Genomic DNA, 27666 nt, shown 5'->3' on the forward strand with positions numbered 1-27666 from the left:
AAAGCACGCATATTTATTTACAAATACTTGGGAAAATTGTTATTTTCCTAATCGTGTTTCAAATTTGGTTCATGGTTCATTAATAAACCACCACAATTTAGGGACCTCCATAATAAAAGATTTTTTTTTAAATGTATCTCCTAAAATTTTCGAAATAATGGCCAATATATATTTTCGTACACTTATCATATATGATAATACTTAGACTAGTAATACAACTCTTCAAATAATGATGATTAATTAATTCTAATAATCCACGAATTAGTATTTGGGGCACTCGTAACTGTCACCTGGTATCAGAACAGAAGTAACAATTCAGGAATGAAAAGTTTTATACAAAAGTTGTGCGCCTTGAAAATGCCTACAAAATGAGCACAATAGCAAAACATATTGAACAAACCTAATAGCCCAAAAAACAGGCGTCTTGGGCAATAAAAGAACTTTCAAATAAAAATATTCAATATCTTCGGCAAAATTAATTTCTTAATAACTTTTTAAGTTTCTTTTTAATTGTTTAATGGATCGGAAGTCCCTCGACGAAGGGCGTGTGCGCAAATCAAGGTTTAACGTCAAAAATAATGCGACAGAGATGCCAATAAGTGATAATTTTTGACAAATTAAAAAAACTTGGCTACGATGAAGGAATTCATAGCAGATGGGTCAAAATTTTGTAAACAAAAATTTCCGATCAATAGTTTAAAACCTCAAATGTGGTGGGAATGTCTTCGCGCGTTGGAAATGTAATTTCGGACGCTTCAAGGGACCGGTTTTCATCCCCTTTATTAACTTTAAGCTTATTTTGTAGGTATTTTCATTTTTATATGAAACTTTTCCTTTTCAAAAAAAAATAGAGTCAGCTAGTAGTCAAAAAAATTGTTTGTTCACACGTTAATTGTTAATAAATAAAGAGATGCCTAACTTTTAAAAAACTGGCTAACTGGCTATCAATTCTAGGTCGAAGTCTAATACTAGGTGACACTTTCTATAAAAATCGCCTCCATTGGACTCACTTCAACCAAATTTTCGACTTGTTTATAATTTTCTCGGGCCGTAAAGCAGCCAGAGTTCGTCCTTTCCGCCTTCGAACCACCCCCGCCCTACGCGACTCTCCCGAAAGTTCGGTCGTTTCCAGCGCGACCGGGGGCGGGGGGTGGAGGGATATCGACGTGGTCCCTCGACCTTTTTTTTTCTCCGGCTTGTCCGGCCCGGTCGGGTTTCAGAACTCCTGCAGGCACTGTGACGAGGGGACCGACCACTCTCCCCCCGAAACCCTTCGTCAATATCATCGCTGACATTTGAAGCGGACGAGCGAACGGGTCCGCAACCCTTATCTGCGGGGGCGCCGAGAGAGGGGGAGGGTGAGACCCACCCCGACCTCGCCCGCACCCCACTAATCAATCTACCCTGCCGGCGTCGACCGAGTCTTTTTTCCCGCGTCCCCCGCAGTTTGCGACTTCTTCTCTAATGACGTGCCAATCCATCTCGGGTGGTGGACAACGCTTTTTGTCATTCGCAGGCTTAACGATTGGTGCAGAAAAAAAACGCGGTCGAAAATTGTTTCGAGGGTTTTTTTTGCGAGAACGCGCGCGTCCGCCAAAACTAATTATACTTTTCTTCTCGGAAGCTGTAAAAAATATCAAACAAACTTCTTGAAAACAAAAGATGCTTGGATTCACTTATACTTTTAAAATATTTATCCTGGACAACAACTTTCTTATTTTAAATACCGTTCTTGGAATATTTGAGGATATTATGTCAAAATGAAGTTATTTTACCGAATTTTTTTTAATTAATTATTTATTACTATTTACCTAATTATTTGATAATCGAAAAATGGTAACAACAAAATGTTGGTTAGTTTTGTTAATGTGGTTAGCTGGTTTTCAAAAAATTAAAGTAGCTCAAATAACAACCTTATTAGAGATTGTTTCAACTAGGCGTTCACAGAATTCCTGTCCCGTATTTCTTACAGCACATGACTGTGGGAAAGCACGCTGAGGATCATTTCTTTGGCGTTGATTCATTTTGTGGCAGAGTGCTCTATTAGATTCAGATCCGCGCCGCTAGAGGGATGTGACAAAACTACCAGGTTAAATGTTATCTTCCTTCATCCATTTTTTTGGTGGATTTCGATAGATAGAATTTTGATGCACTTGGTAAAATCCAAGCCAGGATATCTTGATTGCGTTTAGAGTACCTCCAATAAAGTGTAAAGTTCTCAACCATTTGGTAGACATACAACCAACTATCTATGGATACTTTATGCTCCTATCAAGACAATCCTTAACGAATGTTTCTGTTTTTTTTTCGAAATCACATGCTTTCGGTAATCTCGGCAACATCAAATCTGCTTTCGTTGCTATAGCCAGCTTTGTCCACGATAATTTTGATTTGGATATTATATATATATATATATATATATATATATATATATATATATATATATATATATATATATATATATATATACATCCCGCTATTTTCCGAGCGTCCTTTCATGGATCCGTCTCTGAGCGTCCAGTATCGTTTTCTTCAAGATCCGTACTTTAACAAGTGAATATTTTGAAGTTTTATAAACGAGATGGCGTTGAGTTTCCTTAGGACAGATTTTACGAAGATCATTTTTGTGAAAGTTTTATGATACTTATATGTCGGCGTCCTTTTATAGAGGTACCTTGCTAGCGTCCAATATACACGGGAAAACTTTTACATTTCAGCATCCTAGCGTCCGTATGTATATTTTTCATTTATTGGGCAGACTTCTGAGCGTCCGAGCAACGTTGCCCGATTGATTGTGTATCAAAGTACATATAAATAGATATGGTCTTTAGAACACGCTTCTCCTTTTTAACATGACGGTGCACAGTCGAGCGGGTATAAGGCGATTCATGTTTTCGCTATATTTTGAAAAATGTTTTGTTGCTAACTGTTTTATTTTTTTTTTTATTTTTTTTTTGTAGATTTGGTAGTTTTTAAAGCTCTTTGCTAAACTTAATTTCTTTGTGTAGATGTTTTCTTTAACACGTCGCCCGATTTTGGAAAGTAATTCTTGAATTTTTTGATTCTTGAATATGTTTGCCAGATATATTGCACATGTATTTACGTTAGCCAGGCGCTGCTTGGACATAAACCTAACCAATAATAAAAATAATTGAATGCAAATACTATTATTAATTTTTCAAAGAAACTTCCACAGGCTACTGTAATACTTTCTACAAAACTTCTGGTTTCCTCCTGCGCCGGTTTTTGCTGAGTCGAACTTGCTGACGTTTCGCCAATCTTCCTGTTGGCTTCTTCAGGGATTGAGTGAAACTGGCTCGCATTTTACTCTGTACCTGTATATATATTGTTTGAGGGGGGCGGAGCTAAATGAGGGGCATGAACACCGTCTCGGATCACTGGTGACAGGTAAAGACCAGAGTCGCGGTTAAGATTCTTTGGTTGTTTAGAGATAGGAAACGCCATCTCGTTTTCAAAATATTCACTTGTTAAAGTACGGATCTTGAAGAAAACGATACTGGACGCTCAGAGACGGATCCATGAAAGGACGCTCGGAAAATAGCGGGATGTATGTATATATATATATATATATATATATATATATATATATATATATATATATATATATATATATATATATATATATATATATATATATATATATATATATATATATATATATATATATATATATATATATATATATATATATATATATATATATATATATATATATATATATATATATATATATATATATATATATATATATTGAAGGGATATATTCCCTGGAAACAATCATCCCAGTTTCTATATTGCACCTTGCGGTTATTTCTCGTAGTGAGCTACAGCAAAAAATACTGGCAGTTTCACCATTTTTCTTAATTATATTAACCACAGTGGTTGTGGCACCGGAAATTTCACGCATTATGATACTGGCACTCCAATCATGAAACTACTGTAGTCAACGGTTACGCTTGGGTTGCGAGGATTGTTTACGATGGTCATTTCCATTGTGGTTCATCTTTGGTTTCGAAAACTTTTGCACTGACGGCAACACAGTGTCAGAAGGTAAACTGCAACTAATTCCGACACTCTTCAGCGATAGAGCAAATTACCATGAGAAAACTGAGAAACCAAAATTTGATTGACAATTTGCGTGACAATTATCATTGACACCACACTAGTTACTCTCATGTTTTATTTCAAAGCCCCCTTCGCACAGGGCCGACAAAACTCAAGAAACATGAGGAAAACCAAAATATGTTCAAATATTTAATTGTCAGCATTGTTCGATTATTGTTATTGAATGGTAAAAATAATTCTTTACATCATAAAAAATGTTGTTAATTCCATATTTACAACTAAAAATAAATAAATTAATTAATTTTGTTAAACTGCCATTTTATTCGCAAAGTAACTTCTTATTCCAACACATAATTCTTAAGGCTCGTATCTGTCCGACTCCAATAAAGCCGTTGTTCAAAATTTGGGGTTGATTTCCTTATAGAAGGGGAATTACATTAACGGTCTGTGTTGATATTTAAAAAATAAATGAATACAGTTCGGAGAAATAATAATTTTATCGCATTGGCCATTTTAAAAAATGGCGACTTTTCGAAGTATTAGTTTGTTGTTAAATTAACCACAAATATTTAAAGACTTGGTAACAAAATTCCAGGTGGATTAAAAGGTAGAAAAAACTGCTAGCAATAAAAACCTGAGTTAGGTGGCTAATTTTTAATAATCAAATATTATTCGACCAAACTACAATTCTAGCATGTAATCAATTCTTCTACCAAAAAAAAATCCGAGAATCCATAGAAATCTCTAAACAACCAAATAATCTTAACCGCGACTCAGCTCTATAACTTTTCACCAATATGTTAATCAGTCATTCGAGACAAAGATTACGTCTCTACGATTTATCAACAACCAATGCAGGAGGAATCCAGAAGATTTGTAATTAATAATGATTAATATTACAATTTTTTGAATGTCACTTTTTATCACCATCATTTTTTTTTAAATTAAATGTTTAATTTCATTTTTTGATCACCCTGCATTTAATTATTTTATCTATTGTTAAATTATCAACACATGTCACTGAAATAGATCCCCTTGTATAAGTAAATCAACCATGTCAGAGAAATCGATAGTTATATTTAATCTTCCTAACGTCACTTTTTTACATAAAATTTAAAATATGCCAAAAAAATTAAAAATAATTTAATATACAGCGTGTTCTATTTAAAACAGGCCAGTTGTTAGTTGTCCACAAAAATACTGTTTATATATATTTCGAAAATATAAATGAACCCAAACAACTTTTGTCTCTAAGTATTTGATATTTTTAACAGATTACCGTACCAGTGGATACACACAATGGATTTATTTATTACTCACCATTCAGTTGTTAGCGATTAGTTCCTTTGTAGCAACAAAATGCGACAAAATGCTGATGCTGCGTGAATGTTAAGCTAAATGGAAGTTGTTAACCAAAGTCTCTAGAAAAGCGTCCTGTAACATACAGCCTATCTCGGCTGATTATCTGGATTGATACTTAAACCATCACCAATACACAACCGATTAATAAACTAACTGAGTAAAGTTATAGGTATATATTTAACTAATACCATCCATCTTCTGTCACCACCGAGTCAAGCCAATTAAAGTAATTACCTTATTCCTCTCTGCAATAAAACCAATCACCCAGAGCTGTATTGACTGCTAAATCTTTATAGAATTTTAAACATTACGCTACAACTAATTATCGATTTTTACCTACCTCAATTTGCAACGTTGCCACATCTACCCGAACCATATCTACCGAACATTTTTTGAATGGATATTGTTAGATTTTTTGATCCTTCTGAAACCGTTTACTTTACTTTATTTAACTTAGTATATGAAAAGTGAACAAAAAACAACTATCATAAAAATAATAAAATCTCTTTTCACTATTTTAGTTAAAAAAAATGACATAAATTAGGCAAGGTTGTAAATAGTATTTTTAGATCACACCGGATGGGAAATTTATAATAAAAATATCAAAATTTTCTGCAATTTTTTAGGTTTAAAAATTAATTAAGGTATTAGGGAAAACCGTGAAAAAGGGAAAGATGCAAAATATTATTTTTAAATCAGGCACTAAGTGACAACGACCAAATTTTCAATGGACCCCATCTATTGAAGTGGTATGGGTTCCTGTAATGGAGACATTATTGATTTAGAATAGGGATGGTTTTCTTTTCATGGGGATAGTGGTTGTATTATGTTTGGCTATTTTTGACCAATGACAATATTGCATATACAGAATTCACCAAACTCAATGACTTAATAAAAGTATATGGAGAATGGATGAAGATAGGTTTTTAAAAACTAATTTTAAAAAGTATTTGGCACATTGCGGAGTTGCCAATAGGAGATTACGGTCTCTGTCAATTTATGTCTATATATTATTACATTTTTAGATTCTATAATAAAATTATAACCAAAACTTTCTATGTAACATACATTATTAAATTAAATTTAAAAAATAAATAAATAAAACTTTTAGTATTTTATTGCGGCAATAAAAAGTAATATTCGTTTTTTTTCTATATACACATACAATAACACATTTTGAATCGTTTTGTTAAAAGCACAAAACCAGAATATTGCCATTTAAGTAAATAGGACAATCAAAATGGGGCTTTCTGTTACCCAAAAGTGTGAGTTTCTTTTGTCCAACATTTCCTTTTTTCCTTTTTAAAAAAATTACATTTATCAAATAATTCCATTTAAAAATGTTGAATTTACTGCATGTTCTTCGTAATTCGATGTAGCATTAGTGCATATGATTGATAAATAAATAATTAAATCAGGGATTTTTTATTCGTTATCTATTGATTTTGAAGGAACAAACAATGAAGTGTATATGTAAAAATAACATAAAAACATACAAACTGTTACATTTTGACCAATTTTTTTTTGAAAGCGAAAATGCATAAATATTTTGAAGGTTATTCCGGAAGATAGATTACAATAAATTTTATTTTATAGAAATATTTAAAGAAAATATCGTCCAAAGGCCAACAATTTTTGCAGGATTATCAATATATAAAGTCGTCAAACAACGATATATAGTCTTCATTTTCTGTCTTAAAATTTTCCTCTTTTTTGACAGTTCCGATTCTTTAGGAATACCCGGTAATATTTCGCGAATGACTTGTCGGATAGCCTTTCATAACTTCATTGGTCTGGTTCACCCCAAACTAATCGTTTTTTTTTATTTAACCCTGTCAAACAATTTCGCGGAGTGTTTGCATCGCATTGAATTTAAAAGCATTCCTTATCCGTGGTTATTAAATTTTCACGGAGCACCCTCGCGATCCGTTCGGCGTCGGACACGGTATGATGCATCGCTTTAAATAAATAACGACACCCATCTATGATCGGAAATCGAAAATGCCTGATTAATTGATACACACTCCAAAACATATAATTCTAATGTTCGCATGACGCTTTTCGATTTTGAAAACGGACGCCCGTCATTACTTCTGGGGTGTTGTATAATTTTCACCCCGCTGCCTGTGAATATTTTAGCGTGCGATGCGCCTCCTCCATAGGTTTACCTGAAAATCGTCTCATGCAACGAAATGCAATATATCTAGTCCATCTATATCAACTTAATTTTTGCTTTATAGGACGAGGTAGCTACCTACGTGTACAACATTAATATTCAAAATGTCACACAAGTGCGGAGAGCGGGACGGAGCTCAAACTGCTGGTAAAAGTTGAGGATTTACAGTCCATGGTTATTGAATAAAAAATTAAAGATTAATATAGAAAAGACATACATACGATACATCCATACAAATAAAAATTAGTAACACAGAACATGAGCGGGTTTACAAGATTATATACTATATAGGCTAATAATAGATATAAACTGAAATTGGACTGAACACTGACACACACTGACTGTTGTCAGCGTATTGTTCAGATGTAGAGAATATCTAACTGTTCGCTCTAGAAATATGGGAAATTAATGTAAACCAGTAAGGGCGAAGAAGTATTTGGGAAACGGATAGTTCTAAAAATTTGAAAAAACTGTTCGAAATTATTTCTTAAATCATCACAGGGGAGTAACTGCTATCTTGAATTTAAAAATTGGGTTTCTAAAGCTAACCGTAGTTGAAGTAATGTTTTGAGGTCAAATATTGAGAAGGAATATTAGGGATTTCTTTAGGTATAAAGTGTCATTGAATTCTTATTCAGGACTACATAAAACCTAGCTATACTAATTTCCATCAAATTCGAATACGAAAAACTAGTTTCCGTAATTTAATCCGTAATCGTTGAAATATGGTACAGCATATACAGGATAATATAACAAAAATAAGCAAATGGAATTTCGGAAAGCGCGAAATTATTTAAAACAAAATAGAATTAAAGGTTAGTTATTTCAATTAGGTCACCATTTATCATTATGCACTTTTGAATGCGATTTTGATCGTTACTAACTACTTTTCTTAGCTCTTATCTAGTGATGCTACTCTAAAATCTTCTCTAATTAGATTGTAAAGATTTTGTTTTACTATCTCCCACAGAAAAATCTAGCGGTCTGATACCTGAGGATCGCGGTGGCTAATCGATTAAACAACTGTTTCGTCCAATACAACCAATAGGTAAATTTTGGTTTAAGCAATTCTTTACACCAGCCGAGTTATGTAAAGCAGCAGCATTAAGCTGCAACTACAAATTTTAACTACCATCGAGAGGTAATTCATCGATTTCATGACTTGATTTTTTGTTTCAAAAAACTGTGTCAGTTGGCCATAACTTTGGAATGAACAAAATTGTGCCATAGACAAACATTCTAAAGTTGTGGTTAAGCGAGGAATTCGCAAGCACCCTGTTAATACAGGTTTTAGGTAGTCCTGAATAAGAATTCATTCACACTTTATTCTTAAAGAAATTCCTAATAGCCCTTCTCGATATTTGGAGCCGAAAAATAGTCTCCCATCACTGCAGGTTGATTTTAAGAGATCTAATCTAATAAAAATCAAATAGTAAACAATGATTTTATAAAGATATACAGCTTAAAGCTGGACGCAACCGAAATTTGCAATACATATTGAAGGATTATAAAAATTGGTATAGTTGTAGTATACTTGTCTACTAAATAGCCCCGGTTGGGACTTAAGGTTGAAGCAGACCTTTAACATAAAATTTAAAATATGTCTTAAAAATGCTTCAGTCTATTTAAAATAAGACACTTATTATTTGCCCACAAAAGCACAAACACCTTGTATATATAAAAAAAATATTTTTAATTTTGTATCAAGTTTTTTTAATAATTTTAACAGATTCTCAGATAATAATTGTGCCACCCCGTACATAACCTGGTTTGTTAACTATGATGCGGTCTTTTTTCGTTAACCAGTTTAGTTCGATTCACTGGCCATCTGTCGCGGTTTGCAGATCTCGCTAGCGGTCTAAATAGATCGAACTGCGGCGAAACCAAGTGACCTACACGTCGCCGTCCATTAACGTGCTATCCGATAATCGAATTACCCCCTGAAACCGCAAAAGGGACGATCACGTAAGCGGCGTCGCGGCCAAACTCGTACCGGAAGTGCGTGACGTAGCGTGCCCCCACCCTCTCGTCGTGGGTGATACAAGTGCTTTGACCACGTGGAATCGATATCACCCTACCACTGCGCCAACGAACCTCGTTTATAACAACCCCACCGAAGGTGATCGCGACACGGACGAATTTCGCAAGAGAAATTGCAGGGTTATTCAACCTATATAGTTTTATACCAGGTAACGTCACGGTTATCCGGCCTCATTAAACAAACTTCAGTTTAATTTTCATGAAAACCGTCACAACTTACTTCACTTATAAAAGCCCTGTTGCGAGGCAAGACCAACTCCGAGAATACTAAAAATAGCTCAGAGAATCGGGCGCAAAAACCATAGAAAATCGTAGCAAGAGATTCGTCCTCCCTACCGAGACTCTTTTTTCCTTTTCCCCTATTCTTACATTGTGTCTTGATCGCTAATATTGTTCGGCTTGGTATGAGCACATCGTCCAAGTATACATAGGCCAGAGTACCTTTCAATAGATCCAGAACCTTATCTGCTGTTACCGGAGAGCAATTGATAATATAACCAAGCGGCATATGATTATATTGGAAATGGCCATCTGGAGTAACGACTGCAAGTAGATGTCGGTATTCCCGCTCAATAAGTATTTTATGGAAACTGGCCTGCATGTCTAGGATGGTATTTAGACTGCACAGAGCTCCATTTTATCCTGGATTTTGGGAAGCGGGTATTTATCCTTCACAACTTTCTCATTTAAATGGCGGTAGTCGACACAAAGGCGTCGATCACCATTCTTTTTCTTGACAAGAACCACTGGGTTAGCGTAGAGTCGCGCTTGATATGTGACTGGATTAATGTCGTGGAATTTGATTGAAAACGTGCCTGTTGTTACCCTATTTGGTATCCTCGTTGCGGAATCTTTCAATAATTTTCTAATTTTCGCTTGAGCTTGCTGGTCCACTCCTGACATGGAAAGCGATGGCAATTGTATTAAGGGCTGTTTTACATCACATAGCCTTACAACCAGAATGTGCTTTAGTTCAAGACCAGTTTCAGTTTTTGGTAACGGGAGTCCATCTCCATTTAGAACAACCAGAAACATTCTTCAAAAGTCAATTGGGGAAAATAAATAAATAAAATAAATTATTGCATTTAACCGTCGGCCAACATCAACACGTAGCAGTAACGCATCGGTTCCGGTATCGAGAAGGTTGCTAAGTTTTAACTTCAACCCTCCTTCAGCTTTATCGCTAACTGCTAATTCAATTTGGACCTAAATATTTCATAATTGTGGCTTAAATTTTCAGGAAACGATGTTATCAAAAATATTTTTATTTAAATTTAAGCACATTCTGTCGGAATTACTGTCAATGGTTTTAGAAGTCTGTTTCAATCAATGCATAGCCCACACATATCCAACTAAAAGAGACCGTATAATTCTTTCATAAAATTGCCGATGTTGTGATGACAATATATAAATTTAGGGCAAGGGGCAAATACGGTGAAGAGTGCTGCTTAAAGATAAATGGTTGCTATGGGTAACCATGTAAGGTGGTGGATTAAAATTGTCAAAGTAGTATAACAAATAGTAAATTTGAAATATTCTGTGGTGTGGTGTAGGTGGATTCAAAACAAAACTATCAAGTTCATAATTACTTTAATTTCAGATGAAATACGTTTACAAACAATTCTTAGATCTTTTTTACAAAACTTCAGGATTCCTCCTGCGTTGGTTTCTGCTACGTCGAAATTGCTGACGTTTCGCCAATCATCATGTTGGCTTATTCAGAGCTTGACTGAAACTGTGTTTTCAGTTCAGTCAGTCAGTCAATCAGTTTCAGTCAAGCTCTGAAAAAGCCAACAGGATGATTGACGAAACGTCAGCAATTTCGACTAAGCAAAAACTGACGCATGAGGAATCCAGAAGTTTTGTAAATAGCATTACAGGAGCCTGTGGAAGTTTCTTTGAAAAATTCTTAGATCTCTTTTATAGAATGCTTGGAAAGACTTCACCAAATCGTTCGCGCTAATGTATTGTAAAAGTGAATTCTTTTTAATTTTAATTTAATTTGTCCAACAAGAAATTTCAAAATTCTGTGAAATGATGAATGTACCGTTTTCCTCGAGGAGACTGTGATGAAGAACTAAAAGTGAAACACTAAACATGCCAAAGTCAAAATCACCTTGATTTTTGGGGTCTAGAAATTTAATCATTAAATATTTTTGGAAAAACTCGTTTCAGGCAGTCTCAAAATGATCGTGTGCTACAAATTCCAGCTCTTGGTCTTAGGACTTAATTTTCTGCAAATCCTAGTAACGCACACCACACTTGATTACAAGGAGTATGAAAAATAAAGATTAAACAACGCCCCTACAATACTGTTATTAGGATAATAATATAGGTAATTTTATGCATTATGCTTAATGAAATAGTATCACATTTTGGTAACCTACGTCGAATAAAATTTGTAAATCCTTTGAAAACATCTGCGTTGCTCAGTACTGGCAACAAGATATTGTCATCACGTTCAAATGTAAACAATGCCATCTACCTTGATTAGATATCTATGGTATAGTCCATACAAAATCTACTAAACGTGTTACATACTATACCTTTTCTACGACCGTTAGTTTTTGGGTACATTTTTGCAAAACAACATAAATACATTCACTGACATGACCTTCAGAATTGACAAACGTTAAAATTTAGGCCGTACGGTTACATCCCTTAAATGTCCGAAAGGGCTCGGGTCAGTGGGACTAGCAAACTCACGTGGTAAAGTAACGCTTTCCGCACGCTAGATCGGTATATAATTAGGTATTTCACAGAAGGGAGTACAAAAAATAATATATTGACAATACCACGGTAAAAACTTGATTTTCCCAGAACATTTAACGAGATCTATGCGAATTGTGTGAAAAGTCTGCGGAAAAAATGACGTATCCAGACTTTTATAGAACTATTAGCTGCCATGTTGGTTATTGGCATGGCCAGAGTCTTTACATCTCTAGTAGCTATATGGCTTAACCTCATCCTGTCTCAGCATTTTCCTTTTTACTCATGTCTATATCTTATCTATTTAATGTCGTACGATAAGTTTCACAGAATACAAGAGGAGTTTTAAATGGCACAAATTATTTTAATGAGACCTTGAAGTGGCATCAACGCAGTAAAGATGTTATGTAGAAAACATCAGGGAAATATGAACTAGTGGGTGATACTGCTTTAACTGGGATTTTTTTATGTCTTGTATCGTTTGTTCTCACTGGTGATAAATTAATAACTTAATAATGAAATTATTGTATTAATTAGATGATCATGAACATATTTCATTATAAATTTTATATAATATAATTTATCATTCAGAGAGAAGCTCCAATATATCAGTTAAATATCAGCGCCGTGTCATCTCCATTGCTAAAATTTATCCATAATTTTATTTTTGTCGCAATAAATGACTTAAACTAATTACCTCATAAATTCTTATTTCTATGATCAAACTAAAAAAAAATGACATTTTGTTGGTTAATGTTTTAACACTTCAATAACTTGAATAGTGCCATGAGTTTATATGATTTCAGAACACAAATAAATTTTTTCTCAGTCAGTAGGGTGCAACGAAAAATTTGTAATTTGTTTCTCGTTCTTGACGTTTTGAAGTTGTAGTAATATCCTTTCAGGTTCTTATTTTTACAATAAAACAGAAATAGAAATAATATGCGTAAAAAAGAATAAAAAAGTAAAGTAATAACTTTAAGTAAAAAGAATCACCCTATAATTGATCTTGAACAAATTAAATGTTTGCGATGGCTAGGGGAGGAAACACCACCGTAATTGTTAAGATTGTCATTAAATTACGTACTTCATTCAATAAGTAAAATGAAGACGTGAATAAAATAACAAAATTCTGCGGAAAGGGGCACTGGGACAGACATCTAATAGTGTTGATGGAAATTCCCACAGAATATGACAAACATTTTCTGAGGATTTAATTTACAATTTAAAAAAATATGTCCAAATTGAGTCTGGCAGTTTACGAGAAAATCAAAATTGAAATTTATCGAAATTTGAGTGCTACATAAGTTTACTATCACTTAATTAAGTTTATATCATCTGCTATTAGTGCTAACTTTAGCGTAAAGCGCGTCTAAAATGTCTCATAAGTCGTAGAATGCTGTAGCTGTAAACTAGTATCTGTTACAATTTCAATTACAATTACAATTTTACTGACCATACTTAAAGTTTCAGGCTGTTTTTTTTATTGAATCATAAACCTCGGTCCCAACAATAGTAGTCTTTTGATGAATGATTTCATTTTTGAAGGTTAAATAACTCAAACCAGATGTGAACAGCGGGTACTCCAAATGTTCTGAAAATCGGGAAATAACCCCTTGATCAAAAAGTTCCCGGAATAACCACCGCGTGGCGCACCCGTTGTTCGAATTTGAGTACTTTTTTTGTTAAGTTGGTACATCTGTTGACATTCCCTCTAAATATTAGCGTAATAGCTTTACATTTGCAGAGCACTTAAACATTGCCTATGGATCCGTCCAAGATATTTTGGTTAATGATTTGAGTATCCGCCGTGTACCATCAAAGTTGATGCCAAAAAAGAGACCGCGTTCACGTTGCAAAAGAGATGATTTGCGAGACTAAATCCGATCCCACATTCGTCAAAAGGATTATTACTAGAGACAGACATCAGGCGAGTGAATGGCGTTAACCAAATCAGCAGAGACAAAAAAAATACGTCGTTCTCAGTCAAAAAAGAAGGCAAGGATCACGGTTTTCATTGATTACAAGGGTGCACTGCATCAGGAATTTTTGCCAGACAGTAGACGGCGGATATGAGAAGTTTGCGTGAAGCAATTCGCCGAACGAGACCAGAATTATGGCCAGAAAGCTCTTGGATTTTGCACCGTCGCACGATGCCATCATTATTCGCAATTGTTTGACAAAAAAATGCAACAACCGAATTCACCTCATTTGGCTCACTGTGATTTTTTCTATGCCATAGAGTCAAAAAACCACTACGTTGAACGCTTTTCAGTACTCTAGAGGAAGTAATTGAAAAATAGCAGGAAGCACAGATGGACATACCGAAAACCGAATATAAAAATTTTTTCGAGATTTTTATAAGTGTGTGTTGCAATTGTGTCTGCTAAATAAAATTAAAATTAAACAAAAGCGATCTTCTCACAATATTAATCATATAAATCATGTAATCATGTATCAATCATGTAAACCATTTTAAAACATTCCTCCCATCTATAAACAGACTTCTACTGCACGTGTCTCCCATATATAGAAAAAAAAACGGTTGTTTCCTCACAAAACAACGTATATTGCTAAAGACTAAAACAAAAGAAACTCGCATTTTCAAACTACTAGTATATTATTCAACTGCAGGTACAAAAATCGTATTAATAATAAAACTTCCCCAAAATATTTCCAACAAATAACACCACCTCAACCCTCGACTCTTCGACGTCAAATAATTAATTACTAATAACCGCTATAACTACCTAGTGATAATAGTAATGAATGATTTCGTGCAAAAATCGATTAAGTGCTAGACTCACGTGATTACTGTCGAAGTTGAAGGCGTCTTCCTCTTTGCACCCCAAGCTTCGCATGTATTTCAAGTAAGTCGTCGTAATCGGCATCGAATAGTCTATGTTTTCAGGCAACAGTATTCGCCTGAAGAAAGAAACGGAAAAATAATTATATACGATATTTGTCAATAAGACAAAACGGTTGAAAAAACTATTATTTCCGACTCATCAGTTTGAATTTGAATAAAAAAATTTTTCATTTCAATTTTTATTTTCTATATTAAAAAATAAATCGGCATACAGTATTGTACATTGCGATCCGTTTATAAGGGGATGAGACATTTTCTCAGAACGTCATAATTTTCTTATTTAAAATAGAACACCCTGCATATTACATAGTTTTTGAATTCTTCGGGAAATTCCAGACATTTTCAAATATCCTTACAGTTTCCGACATTTTTTGAAAGCCTTTCATATATAACTTATATATTTAAATAACATTAAACATTCAATTGAAAAAACTTATAAAGTTTTTTTTCAAAAGGAAATACCACAATTTTTGTAATTTTAGCGTATTTCGCATTTAAAAAAGGGTGCCTCCCTATATAAGGTTACCTATCAGAAAAAGTTATAGATTTCAAAATATTAACAAAAAACGTTTTGTCATTGTTGTGACAATGAAACATGGCGAAACAAATCAACAGAGAACGTCAAAAGTGTCACTATTTTGTGAGTTTGGAAATCAATGTTTATGCCACCTATCTTAAACATTTTTTATTCTTATGGTTATTTTAATACAAAAAAAGATCTCAAATCTATTGTAATGAATAAAAATGTTATTTTTTAACATATACCTTTTAAAAATGCCCTAAATTTTTTTAATTTTCAAATAACTTTGTTGTTCCATTTTAAGATAATAAACAAACTCAAAAACTTTGTTTATAACTTCATTGTCAAACCAGTGCTCTATTTTTTTTCCTGTTTCGCTTTTATCTTCTTGACAAATTAATAGTTGTGCAGCATTTTTACAATGGAAAAACTTTTTAATGCAAAAGATTTCGATATCTACAACCTTTTATACAAAGTCACCGGTTTCCAAATGTTTCCATTAAAAAAAAACTGATTTAACAAATTTTTCAATTCAAATTTTTAATGTTAGTTTTTTGACCACCCCGTATTTACTTATTTTAAAAAATATTAACCCAGACCACTAGTTTCTACAAGAAACTCAACAAGTGTGTAACAAAAGCTTTCACTCGGATAAATATATTCAAATCTACAAACATCGCCTTCGACATAAAATTCAAAACAAGTCAAAATATGAGTTCTTACTTGTTCACGAAAATAAATTTCCCTGTATTTATAATAATATAACATCTCAACTTCATCTTATTTCAGCTTGCTCATTGACTCGAATACAGTACTATTCGAGCAATAAATAGAAAAATAATTTAAGGAACCCGAAAAACAAAATGGATTCCGAACCTCGCATATAATAAAATTAAATCATCTTAAATAGTTTAAAGTTAGTTCATTTAAAAAATATATCGATTGCGAGAAGCAAATTTTCTTTCGAAATGGGTATTAGACAAATTTAAACCAAAATTGGAATAATTTTTAGCATATAATTTAATAATTAGTCGTGCTGTTTAAAAATTTCAACGAATTGTTATTCTAGAACTTCCCGATGGGAAGGGATTTTTGCAACAGTGTGTATGCAAGTCAAAACATAGCCCCCTCTCTTCCCAGCACCATGTTTTGTTATTCAAGTCTTAATCTTTGCTGTTAAATTAAATGAAATAATAATAATATAAATAAATAAAAATAAATTTATTTTGTTTTTTTATTATATTGCCAAACGGTTTTAAATTACACTTGATACATATGGCTGAATTTATTAAATCATCTGCAATTTTATAGGCAAAGCAATATAGTCTGTTTTTTAGAGAATAGGTATTATATCTGTAATGTAAAAACATTTTCGAATCTTCTTTGTACTTTTTCAATCTAGATAATATTATCAATCACAAATTCAATGTTGGGTTCTGAGTATTTGTCGTCGATATCAATCGGTTATAAGGAAGAGAGGAGGAGACACCCAATGTTGGCTTTTGATTTGTTTAGTACTTATGGGGACATTAAATTCCGTATTTCATTTAATAAGTAAGATAAGGATTTGATTAAAAAAACAAGATGCTGCAATGAAAATGCATTGACTAAGGCAAACACATATTGTTGACAGGAATTCCCACAAAATGTGACAAACATTGATTGTAATACTGGCTTTCTTTTTAATACTCTATACATGTCTAGAACATAAATTTAAATATAAATGTTTTTTATAACATCGCTTCCGAAGGTTTATGCTACAATTTGTAAAATATCGAGGCACTAGCTCGATATTTTACTTTACTTTGAAGTTAGCGTTAATTTTGATGCGATTTTGATATAAAATAACAAACAAGTAACAACAAGTGCCTGGAGACGCTAACAAAAACTCAAATTTAATAATCTAAAGTGTCCATTAGAAATAAACAAAACAACATCAAACGTCGTAACTTGCCTGGGCTGTAAGCTTCTCTGTTCCTCTTCGATGCTTTTGACTGGAGACCAAAGCTTAGGCGCTTCGTTTCGCTCCGATTTCGGTTTGTTCTTATTATCTTTGGACGTTAAATTTGTCACGTCGAGAGGGTTCGTCGACTTTTTGGGTTTTTCCACCACGTTCTTGTTAAGATCGCTCTTCGCTGTGCATTTGGCGGGTGGATTTTGTTCCCTTAACTCGACCCGAGTCGGAGACGGGGTAGGACTGAGCACGTCGGACGCAACATCTGCAATTCAATTGATTTTAGTTTATTCTACGATGACAATTTAGTATTTAATCTACAGTGTACCTGCTGGTTCAGTGGAGTAGCTTTAAACTAGACTCTACCAGAGAACACTTTTTTCTTAATAAGTTGTAAATTATACTCAATTTTCATTAATAAAGTCATTAAAAAAAATCATAGCTAGTCCGACACAAAAATGTATTTGTTTATTCTAAGAAACTCGTTACTTATTAGTATTGAACCTTATTTATGAGGAGCAAATGGAAAACAAAGAGTAACGTTCTTCGTTCAAACGTTTAAACTCAAAATTGATCAAAATCATATATTGATAGTAGCAAATATTTCTCCTGATTGTTGCAAAAACCATAGATTATCTGCCATACAAAAAATTTACTTATTTATTTGATATTTCGTTAAAAACACGAACACTACTTATTTACATATAAATATACCATTTATACACTAAATCTTACGTGCTATCGAAAATAAAAAGAAAAAAGGTCAAAAAATTGTAATTTGATGAAAAGCAGCTCAGCATTGTTTTATAATTATTTATAACCCAGCCCAAATCAGCCCGGAATTCGTTATACTCCTCCAGCTAGGTAACTGATCTAACTAACTTAAAATTAGCTGCAAACACTAAACCTATAAGAACACTTTTTGGAAAACCGTTGATGAACAAAATAAAGTTCCTTTCTTGTGGACTTCAGCAGTATCTTCAGACCGAACAAAGAAATGTTGTTATTAAGCTGGGCACTAAAAAAAATTCCCCTCTAAAATTTGACTATTTTTTCAAATAAAATTGTCACAAAAACTTTTAATTACATTATTTTTCAAAGTCTCAAAAATATATTTCTGTTTACAATTCAGTCTAATCGGGCGGATCATTGATTAACTTAGTGTGGCAATAGTGATAATAAAAGAATTGCTTAATTACATCAATCATACATGAATTTCTGAAGAATATCATAGAATTAAAATGAAATGGGAACATATCAATAACACATACTCAAAGTGCATACGCAAAGTGCGAATCCCTAATTTGCAACACGTACAAAATATAATCCATTCGGTAATTTGTCACAGCGAAGTCTATGGTTTACATCTCAATGGTTTTTCCAAACAGCTGCATGTCAAAAAACAAACAATAAAACAAGTGAAATCTATTAAATATCTAGGGACTAATATCAATTGTTTTTGCGACTCGAAAAAAAAAGTTTTCTGGAGAGTTGATCAAGCGAGGAAAACTTTCATGAACGTTTCTCACCATCGAGCTTATAATTCGAATGATAAGGTATTGCGTATTCTCTGTCTTGCTCTATGGGTGAAAGAGCTGGGCTTCGGCTCAAAATAGAGGGAAACATACAGTGCATACAATTATTAATAGGAAGACGCCAAAATTCATAGCTAAAAGATTTAAGAAGATGGTTTGACCGTTCGTCTACAGAAATCTTTCGTGTTGCAGTTTCCTTTGGATAGCCCACCTTCGTGGGGATAGGAGTGTCGGAGAAGCAGAGTCGGGTTCATTTTGCATTGTGAATACTTCTGCCGCTTTCCTGATTTAAACAACCCTATACTGGAAACCGTAAAAAGTGCGGCGGGAGAAAAATTCATCATCCCCTTACCTGTTATTAGAAGCCGGTTAGTCGTCGGCGTCGTTTGCGGTTGGGGGGTGGCGGCGGCGGCGGCAGCGTGGTTGTTGTTTTGTCCTCCCGTACCGCACAATGTAGGGCTGGGGCTGGGCGTAGGCAATGGCGGCTGGGACTGGGGCTGGGGCTGGGGCTGGGGCTGGGGCGGCGAGGGCGAACGTGGATGTTTCTGACACTCCGTGCATCCCAAAAGGAAACGGGTGACGGCTTCACGCGGCAGGAAGGCGTACGTCTCCGTTATCTGAAATTGAAGACCAAAGGGGGTTTCAATTCTGCGGCGTTTATTGTCGTCGTCGTCGGGGCGTAAGATATCGGATAAGAGTGCGTGTGTAACAGAGGATAAGAGGGGTAGCCAAACCGGAGCATAGATTTGATAATGATACGGGTAAACCTTGCCAGAAAATAGACAGGAAAGCAGTACCAGCAATTCGGACAAGAGAGATGTCCAACTAAAAGACTTAATGTATCACAGAAAAAAAATGGCCAAAATTCCCGGAAAAACAATATTTTATGTCACACATATATGACTAACATGGCCCTATATTAAAACTTTTTTTCTCGACAAACCGTGTCAGTCTTATGTGTCTGACGCATCCAAACAAGATACAAGTATTAACCTGTTTTTTTGAATACGGCATTGGACGCATTGTGGTACGTGTACCGAATAACACCTTGTTACTGTGACTATTTCTTTATAAATAAAATAAAATAAAATAAAATAATATAAATAATATATATAATAATTGGTAAATATATGCAAATAATGTCAAAACGAAAGTTTCTAAGGGAAAGTGAATTGAAAGAGATTGCTGAAAATGTAAACATATCTGATGAAGAGCACGAAGACTATAGTTCAGATGATGGAACAAATGATCCAAATTATAGTCCCTCGTAAAATGCAGATGAAAAAAATCTTCCAACAATTTCTTCAAGATTTAAAGTCAAAAGAAACTACCGCAAATATTGAAGATGACGAAATACTCGAGTGTTAATTTTATGAGTTTAGTGATGTTCAATTTAATGCCTATGAAGGTAGACATAAATATCTTGATTTCATAGGAAAATCTGGTTTACAATTAGAGTTTCCCAAAAAATATTTTCGCTTTTGTACATTTATGTTAATTTTTGATGAAAAGGTTGTAAATCTCATTGTTACTGAAACTAACATATATGCTAGACAAACAATTAACAACAACAAACAACTAACTCCGAAGAAATAAGAAAGTTTTTCAACCTTTTTATGCGGATGGGATCAGTGCAGTGTGAATGGGAAATATAACTTCTTATTGGTCGAAGAAAGATATTTACAAAAATAGCATAACCCCAAACATCATGTCTCGATAAAATGCTATTCTTGGTGACAGATTGGTAAAAATTAAAGCACTGTTAGACTTACTTAAAGCTAAGTATAAAAAAGTGTTTGTTCCGGGTGAAAATTATGTAATTCATGAAAATCTTGTTCCTTGGAGAGGCAGGCATGTTTTCCGCCAATATATACCTAACAATGTGCATAAATATGGAATTAAACTTTTTAAGTTATGTACTTCAGAAGGATATATACGTGGGCGAGCAAAATCTATTCTGCAAAATCTGGGATTTATGATAAAAATAACGGCTTAGCAGCAATCTGAGGATCTTTCACAAGGTCTTCTAAATGAAGGTACAACATTGTACGTAGACAATTTCTATACCAGCTACCCGCTACCATTTCACCTTCTTCGCCAGAAGACACATGTTGTGGGCATTGTAAGAGCAAGTAAGAAGTTTATGCCAAATGAAGTTATCAACGCAAATTTGAAGAAAGGTATTGTAGTACGATATGTTAGAAAACATCTCCCAATTTGTCAATATAACAAAGGTAAAGCAGGGATAGATATTTCTGATCGAAATGGTAGCGGAAGTTAGTAATAGAAAATAATATAAAATAAATAAAATAAAATAATATAAAATTATATACAAAATCACCAATAAAAGCAACATAGGAATTAGGGTTCCTATGCAACTACTCTAAGAAAAAGAATAAAATGGTAGCGGAAGTTAGCAATACAATATGTTCTTGGAATATCAGTAGTAAATGCTAATATAATATACAATTGCGGGGAAATTTGGTAACTGAAATGCTTAGCTTAAGCTCGGACAAAACCAAAAAGCCCAAAAATTTCAACTCATACGCTAAAATAATGTATACTGCCGAAAAAAAGAAGAAGGTGGAGATGCAGCAAGAAAAAAAAGGAAAACAAAGTTTCAACGCACTGCTCAGACTGAGAACAACAGCCCTTTCTTTGCATAGAATGTTTTGGACAGCACAATAAAAGAATATAATTAATTATATCAAAATAAAAATTATTAAAATGTATTTTGTATGTAATGTATGTTTATTTCATTTTACTGTTTGTAGTAAACCAAGAAATTTTCAGGTTTTGTTCCTGATAGGCCAAGCTTTCGAAACATAATGCAAATGTATCGTCTGCGTAGGACATCTGTGAGTGACGTAGCCTTCCACCAAATAGCGTACGTCAGACATATATGTCTGACATGGCTCATGTAGAATTTCTTAGGGTCAGACAGATATGACTGACATGGCGATTAACGTGTTAAAAATTGACTCATAATCAGTGCAACCTATATCCGACGGAACCAAAGCTATAAAATTGTTTTGGAAAGTTTTAGTTGATTCTGGCTGACGCTGCATGCTTACGTCGGGAAGCATATGAGGCGTGGTGCTAAGGACGAAAGCTAAGCTTATTACAGATTTACCACGTATCCAACGTTACCGCCCAAACTAACCAGAAATATGGTCTAGTTCATTATTTAGTGCAAACTAAAACGGTAAAAGAGCCGCTGGAAGAAGAAAGATATTGTGACTGCAAAACCTAAACCATTACTTTAGGTTGAAGTCATGACGTGTAAATCTATTTAGGGTTGCAGCAAATAAAATTAGATCAATCCTAATAATACTAACGTCTACTGAAGGGGGTACATATCAAGGAAAATAACACCAGCTTACCCTATGCCTACCTTGCTACGTCGATGATGTAACGTTTTTTATGCACACGGGGAAATTTAAAGGTAACAAGATCCTTGATTTTGTCTTTTTACTATCCTATAGGATAGCCTGATATGAATGCACGGGTATTGTGCAATCTTATAGTAAACTCGTGAAAAAAGTGATATAAAATCTTAGTTAAATGTTACTTCTCTATGGCTCAAGCAATTTTCCAAATATCGACATGCGAATTTAGATTTGGAGGATTTTGTAAATAGGAATTGATATTACGAGTGATGATTTCTAGGTGAAACCCGCCGTTCTTGAGATATTCGCATTGCAATCATTTATTTTAATAAGTTTTAACGTTATTTAAAAACGGAATACAAAATATGACTTCAAGTGGGTTAATATGGCTAGGCATCATGAATATTGAAATAACGAAGTTAATAAAATATACAGATCATTTAAATCAAACGAACGGTTCGCAAGGAAACTTAGTTTTAAATTGGAACCACTTTTTAGTGACCTATTTTTTGCGGAGGAGAATATTAAAATGCAAATAACCCGAAAAAAAAATATCTCGTGTTTTACTGAAACCACTATAGTAAGCAATAACAATTGCCAGAACTAAAGTTAAACACTCTGTAATTTCACTAATGAGCTACATTTTACTAAGGTATATTTACCTCGATATCATTTTCTCGCGAGTGTAATCTAGGACTTAAAATATGAAGTAAAATAAGGAATATTGAAGTTTGTACAATAGTTATCCCACCCCGACCTCCCTTTCAAAAAATAAGCCTGGATACACCGAAATACCTGAGTTTGTTATTTCTATCCTATATGGACTTCCGGAACCAGTCACCCATGAAGTTATGTAGAGGCCTTAAATTGCTTACCGTACGATATGTCCGTTTTTGTCCAGCATGTTTACCAGGTCGTCCCTCTAAATCCACGTGAACGTTGTAAATTATGTCGAAAAAGTTCTCCACCACAGCGACCTTGCGATACGTCGGGTTAGTTGAGGAATTCTGGAACGAAAAAAAAAACATTTAACTCAGCTAATTGAAAGAAACCAGAGTTTCTGGATTGTAGCATAAAATTAATTTCATAACTGAAAATGATGTCGCTAACAAGTAGGGAATAACAATAAGCGCCTCCAAGATGCTTTTCCCCACAAAATAAAAATAAGGTTTTGTTGTTTCAGTCGTGACGATGTGGTGGTATCATTAAGAGGTTCGATGTTTTGAACACAAGAATTAACATTAACGGAATAGTATTTGACAACCTTAGATATGCTGGTGATGCATAATACTGACGAATAGAGGTGACAACCTGCAAGCCTTAATATTCCAACTAATGGAGAAGAACGAATAATTTGATCGACAACTTAACATTAAAAAAATATTTAAATACGATCAGTTATTGAAATCGGAATTAATAATAAAGACCAAGAAATCATACTCGAAATAAAAAGACACAAATTAGATATATGTGCCCTTTCGAAGACTAAAAAGAAGGGCAAAGGAAACAACAGCAAATATGGAAACTACATTCTAATATGCAGCGGCAAGGATAAAAAATGAGGAGTTGACTTACTGCTACACGACACCTATGAGAACCGAATCAGGAATATGATATACGTTAACGACAGAATACTTCATGCCACGACTAACCTATAAAAACCAAAACCAACGCATATAATAAATATCTACGCACCCGAAAGCAGCAAACGTCAGGCGGATATAGACTTATTCTGCCAGATATTACAGTCTTAGACGATATACCCAATAGGATGATTTTAATGAAGGAATTGACAATGAAGTTATTCCTGGTATCAAAAATCAATTTAAGGAAGAAACAATTAATGACAGTGGTAAAAAAACGATACAGCTATACTAACAAAACGAAGTTAGAATTAACAACACCTTCTTCCCCACATAAACCACAACATAAATGTACTTTTGAAAATATATAAAGACATAAATCAAAAGAGACCTCCGAGAGAAGTTTTCAAAGGATATGGAATATGTGGGACAGAAGAAAATATGGGATCTACTGAGAAATAGAAGAAAACCAATAAATGAGCACATACGAAAGACAAAAATCACGGCGGACGAATGGGAAAGACATTTTAAAAAACTTCTAACGTACACAATCTAACGTGCCAGCACAGGAATTACACCACGAGGATAAAAACATCAAGGAAGCCCAAATTAAGATATAAAGAACAGAAAAGCCGCAGACATCGACGAAATAACAAACGAAATGATAAAATATGGAGGCAACACACTATACGATGAGCTACAATCCCTTTTTAATAAAATACTAGAAGTCAAAAATATACCATCCTAATGGGAAGGGAGTATTTTCATACCGATTTTCAAAAGAAAAAAGCGATCCCGATGAGTGCAATTCTGAAACTATTTACTAACATTTTATGAAAAAGTGATAGAAATTCCAACAAATAGCGAAAACGTACAACATCCAAATATCCACAAAAAAAACAAAATCGCTTACAATATCTAAAAAACTGAGAAGATGCAAACTAGCAATTTACGATCAGAGTTTAGAAGAAGTGATGCCTTTCAAATATCTGGGGACAAACATGACAGTTGATAGAAACCTAAAGAATGAAGCGAAAGGCCAAACAACAAAAGCAGCATTAATATCAGGATTCCTAAGATATTTAATTTAGTTATATTTATTTAATTATTATTTATATTTATTGAACAAACGAGAAGCAAAGTTAGAATATATAAAACTTGCGTAAGACATACGCAATAGAAACTATAATCAATAACAGGACATACGTTATTCGATCAGAAGAGAAATATGAAGAAATAAAAGACATGTTTAGTATTCAGAATGTAGTAACATGGGCAAGGAGTCGCAAAAGAGAATGGAGAGACCATTTTGGCCTAATGCCAAATGAACAATTAGGAAAAATTGCAACCACCTATAAGATGGTATGAAAGCTGGCAAACCCTTGTTGAAAACACAGGACCCAGCCCTAACGTAAGAAGAAGCTCGTCTTCTGTAACGATCTAAAATTACAACTTAGAATGGAAATATTAAGATCTGCTGAGAGGAAAAGTTAGGAAACAGTGATGGACTCCTTACAAGGATTAAGGAATTGAAAGTAGTAAAGACAATAAAAGAGTGAAAAAAGAGTGTTTTGACCATATAATGAGACATCCAGAAAAATACGAACTCTTTGATTTGATCGTACAACGAAAAATTGTAAGTATTGAAAAAGTTCTTAGCTCCAGCACAGCGAGAATGGTATGAAATCTTAACAAATTAATCATAGTTTTTCCGTAAACTTGAGCTTGCGGAGCCACTTGTTTTCGACCGGATCCGCTGCCTCAAACCGCCCGCGCACCCGCCCCCTAAAAACCCTCGGAGAGCGGTTGCCGGGCCGCAAAATTTTTCCTTTGTGTAAGAAAGGTCGGATCCTTTCTCGACCCTTCTAGTCCCGTACTTACGCTGCCCCCGTACCCGCCGCGCTAGTTTTATATCCCCCGACCCGGGGGTATTTGGGTGGCAAACTTGTGCCGAATCATCCTCGAACCCTCCAGACCTCGGGGATATCCGCCCGGATCCCCGTCAACCGCCCCGTTCGAGCGGAATGGGGGTGGCGAACTCACCCCACGTTCCGCCACCTCCCACCGACCTTCGGGTCTGAAACAAACGTAGCGAGCGTACCCGATGGGAACGAGCTGGATATACGGATACATTTTTTAGAGGGGAATAACTGCGGGCATATATTTTTGTTTTATTTTTTATGCGACGGGAAGGCCGACTCGGACGGGAATATCTATAACTGACAAGTAGAAAAAATTGACTAGAAAAATTATAGCAGAAAGGGCGATCAAAGATCAGAACACTTCAAAGGACAATTTGTAGTGATTAATGCCGAGCATTATACTAGCAAGCTTTCGGTTGTTGACTATAATTTATCAATGAATTTACAACCAAACGTTGCATTTGTTTACCACTTGACTTACTTTGGTCAGTGACTAATTGTATCACTCTCTAATTTTCGTAAAAATATTTGCACCTGATGTTGACAGACTTGAAATTCTACTTGATTCTATTTGACTTTTCGAGAAATAGTCAAAATTTTAAAGAAATTTATAAATAAACTAAAAAATAAGCAAATAATTCTCAATTCTGATAACAAAAGCAAAACCACGTGGAATGCGTACATAATCTTACAAACTAGTAACTGACATTAGTGACCAACTATTAAACATGCCAGTACCAAACCTGAATAGTCAAAGAGTGTGTGCTCCTTTTAAATGAAAGATTCTCGAAAATAATCCAACGATGTGTTTAAAACCCACTTCAATAAAAGAATTATTAGGAAGGTCACAATATTTCACAAATAAAAACAGCAATGGAGAAGATGAAATTACAGTTAGTGTAGTGACACTTTGTATTAATACCACAGCTCATATTCTAGTTCATATAATTAATATAAACTCTTTGATATTTACTATCTTTCCGGAGTAATCAAAGTTCGCAAGAATTATTTCAGCGCATAAAAATTCAATTGCACAGTTTTTCTAAAATATTTGAGAAGGTGTTCTCGGTTGCGAAATTACCATATTGATAATCTGTATCTAAAACTAATAGTATCAAAATAGTGTGTGTCAGTATATTTAAATCTAAGGTACTATTTTATGCGAATTTCGAGTCTGTAACTTGATGATACATACAATGACTTGGTGGTGGTACCAGAAATGTATTTTTTTCTTATCCGATACATCGGTTAACGGTTACAGAGAAAAGATCATACTATATGTGCATAAAACTTGTCAATAAACTTCAAATAAATTATTCAAGAAGAAAATAAATAGTATGTTACTTAAAATTGAACCGTATGGCAACAATGAATTCTTGATTGCTAATTTATACATGTCAGCTTAGTTTTCTTTTGTGACGTTATTACACCTTTATAATTTGCATATGTATGCAATTTGTAATAAAGAAGTATTATTAATACTGCTATTACTAATAGATATTTTGGGTTCAAAAAGCTCAT

General features: G+C 34.1%; 1 protein-coding gene across 1 annotated transcript in view; it reads right to left on the bottom strand.

The window, feature by feature from the left end:
- LOC132708421 (nucleolar protein 4) overlaps positions 1-27666 on the bottom strand; it is a 159729-nt gene that overhangs the window by 68016 nt on the left and 64047 nt on the right. The window contains exons 2-5 of the mRNA XM_060680762.1: positions 23516-23647; positions 19604-19868; positions 17717-17981; positions 15181-15298 (exon numbers count right to left, since the gene is read on the bottom strand). Coding sequence (XP_060536745.1) covers positions 15181-15298; positions 17717-17981; positions 19604-19868; positions 23516-23647 — 780 coding nt within the window. The remainder of the gene's footprint in view (positions 1-15180; positions 15299-17716; positions 17982-19603; positions 19869-23515; positions 23648-27666) is intronic.

This window comes from Cylas formicarius, unplaced genomic scaffold, assembly GCF_029955315.1.
Source record: "Cylas formicarius isolate icCylForm1 unplaced genomic scaffold, icCylForm1.1 PGA_scaffold_10__41_contigs__length_53128322, whole genome shotgun sequence".
In the NCBI taxonomy this organism is placed as follows: Eukaryota; Metazoa; Arthropoda; class Insecta; order Coleoptera; family Brentidae; genus Cylas; species Cylas formicarius.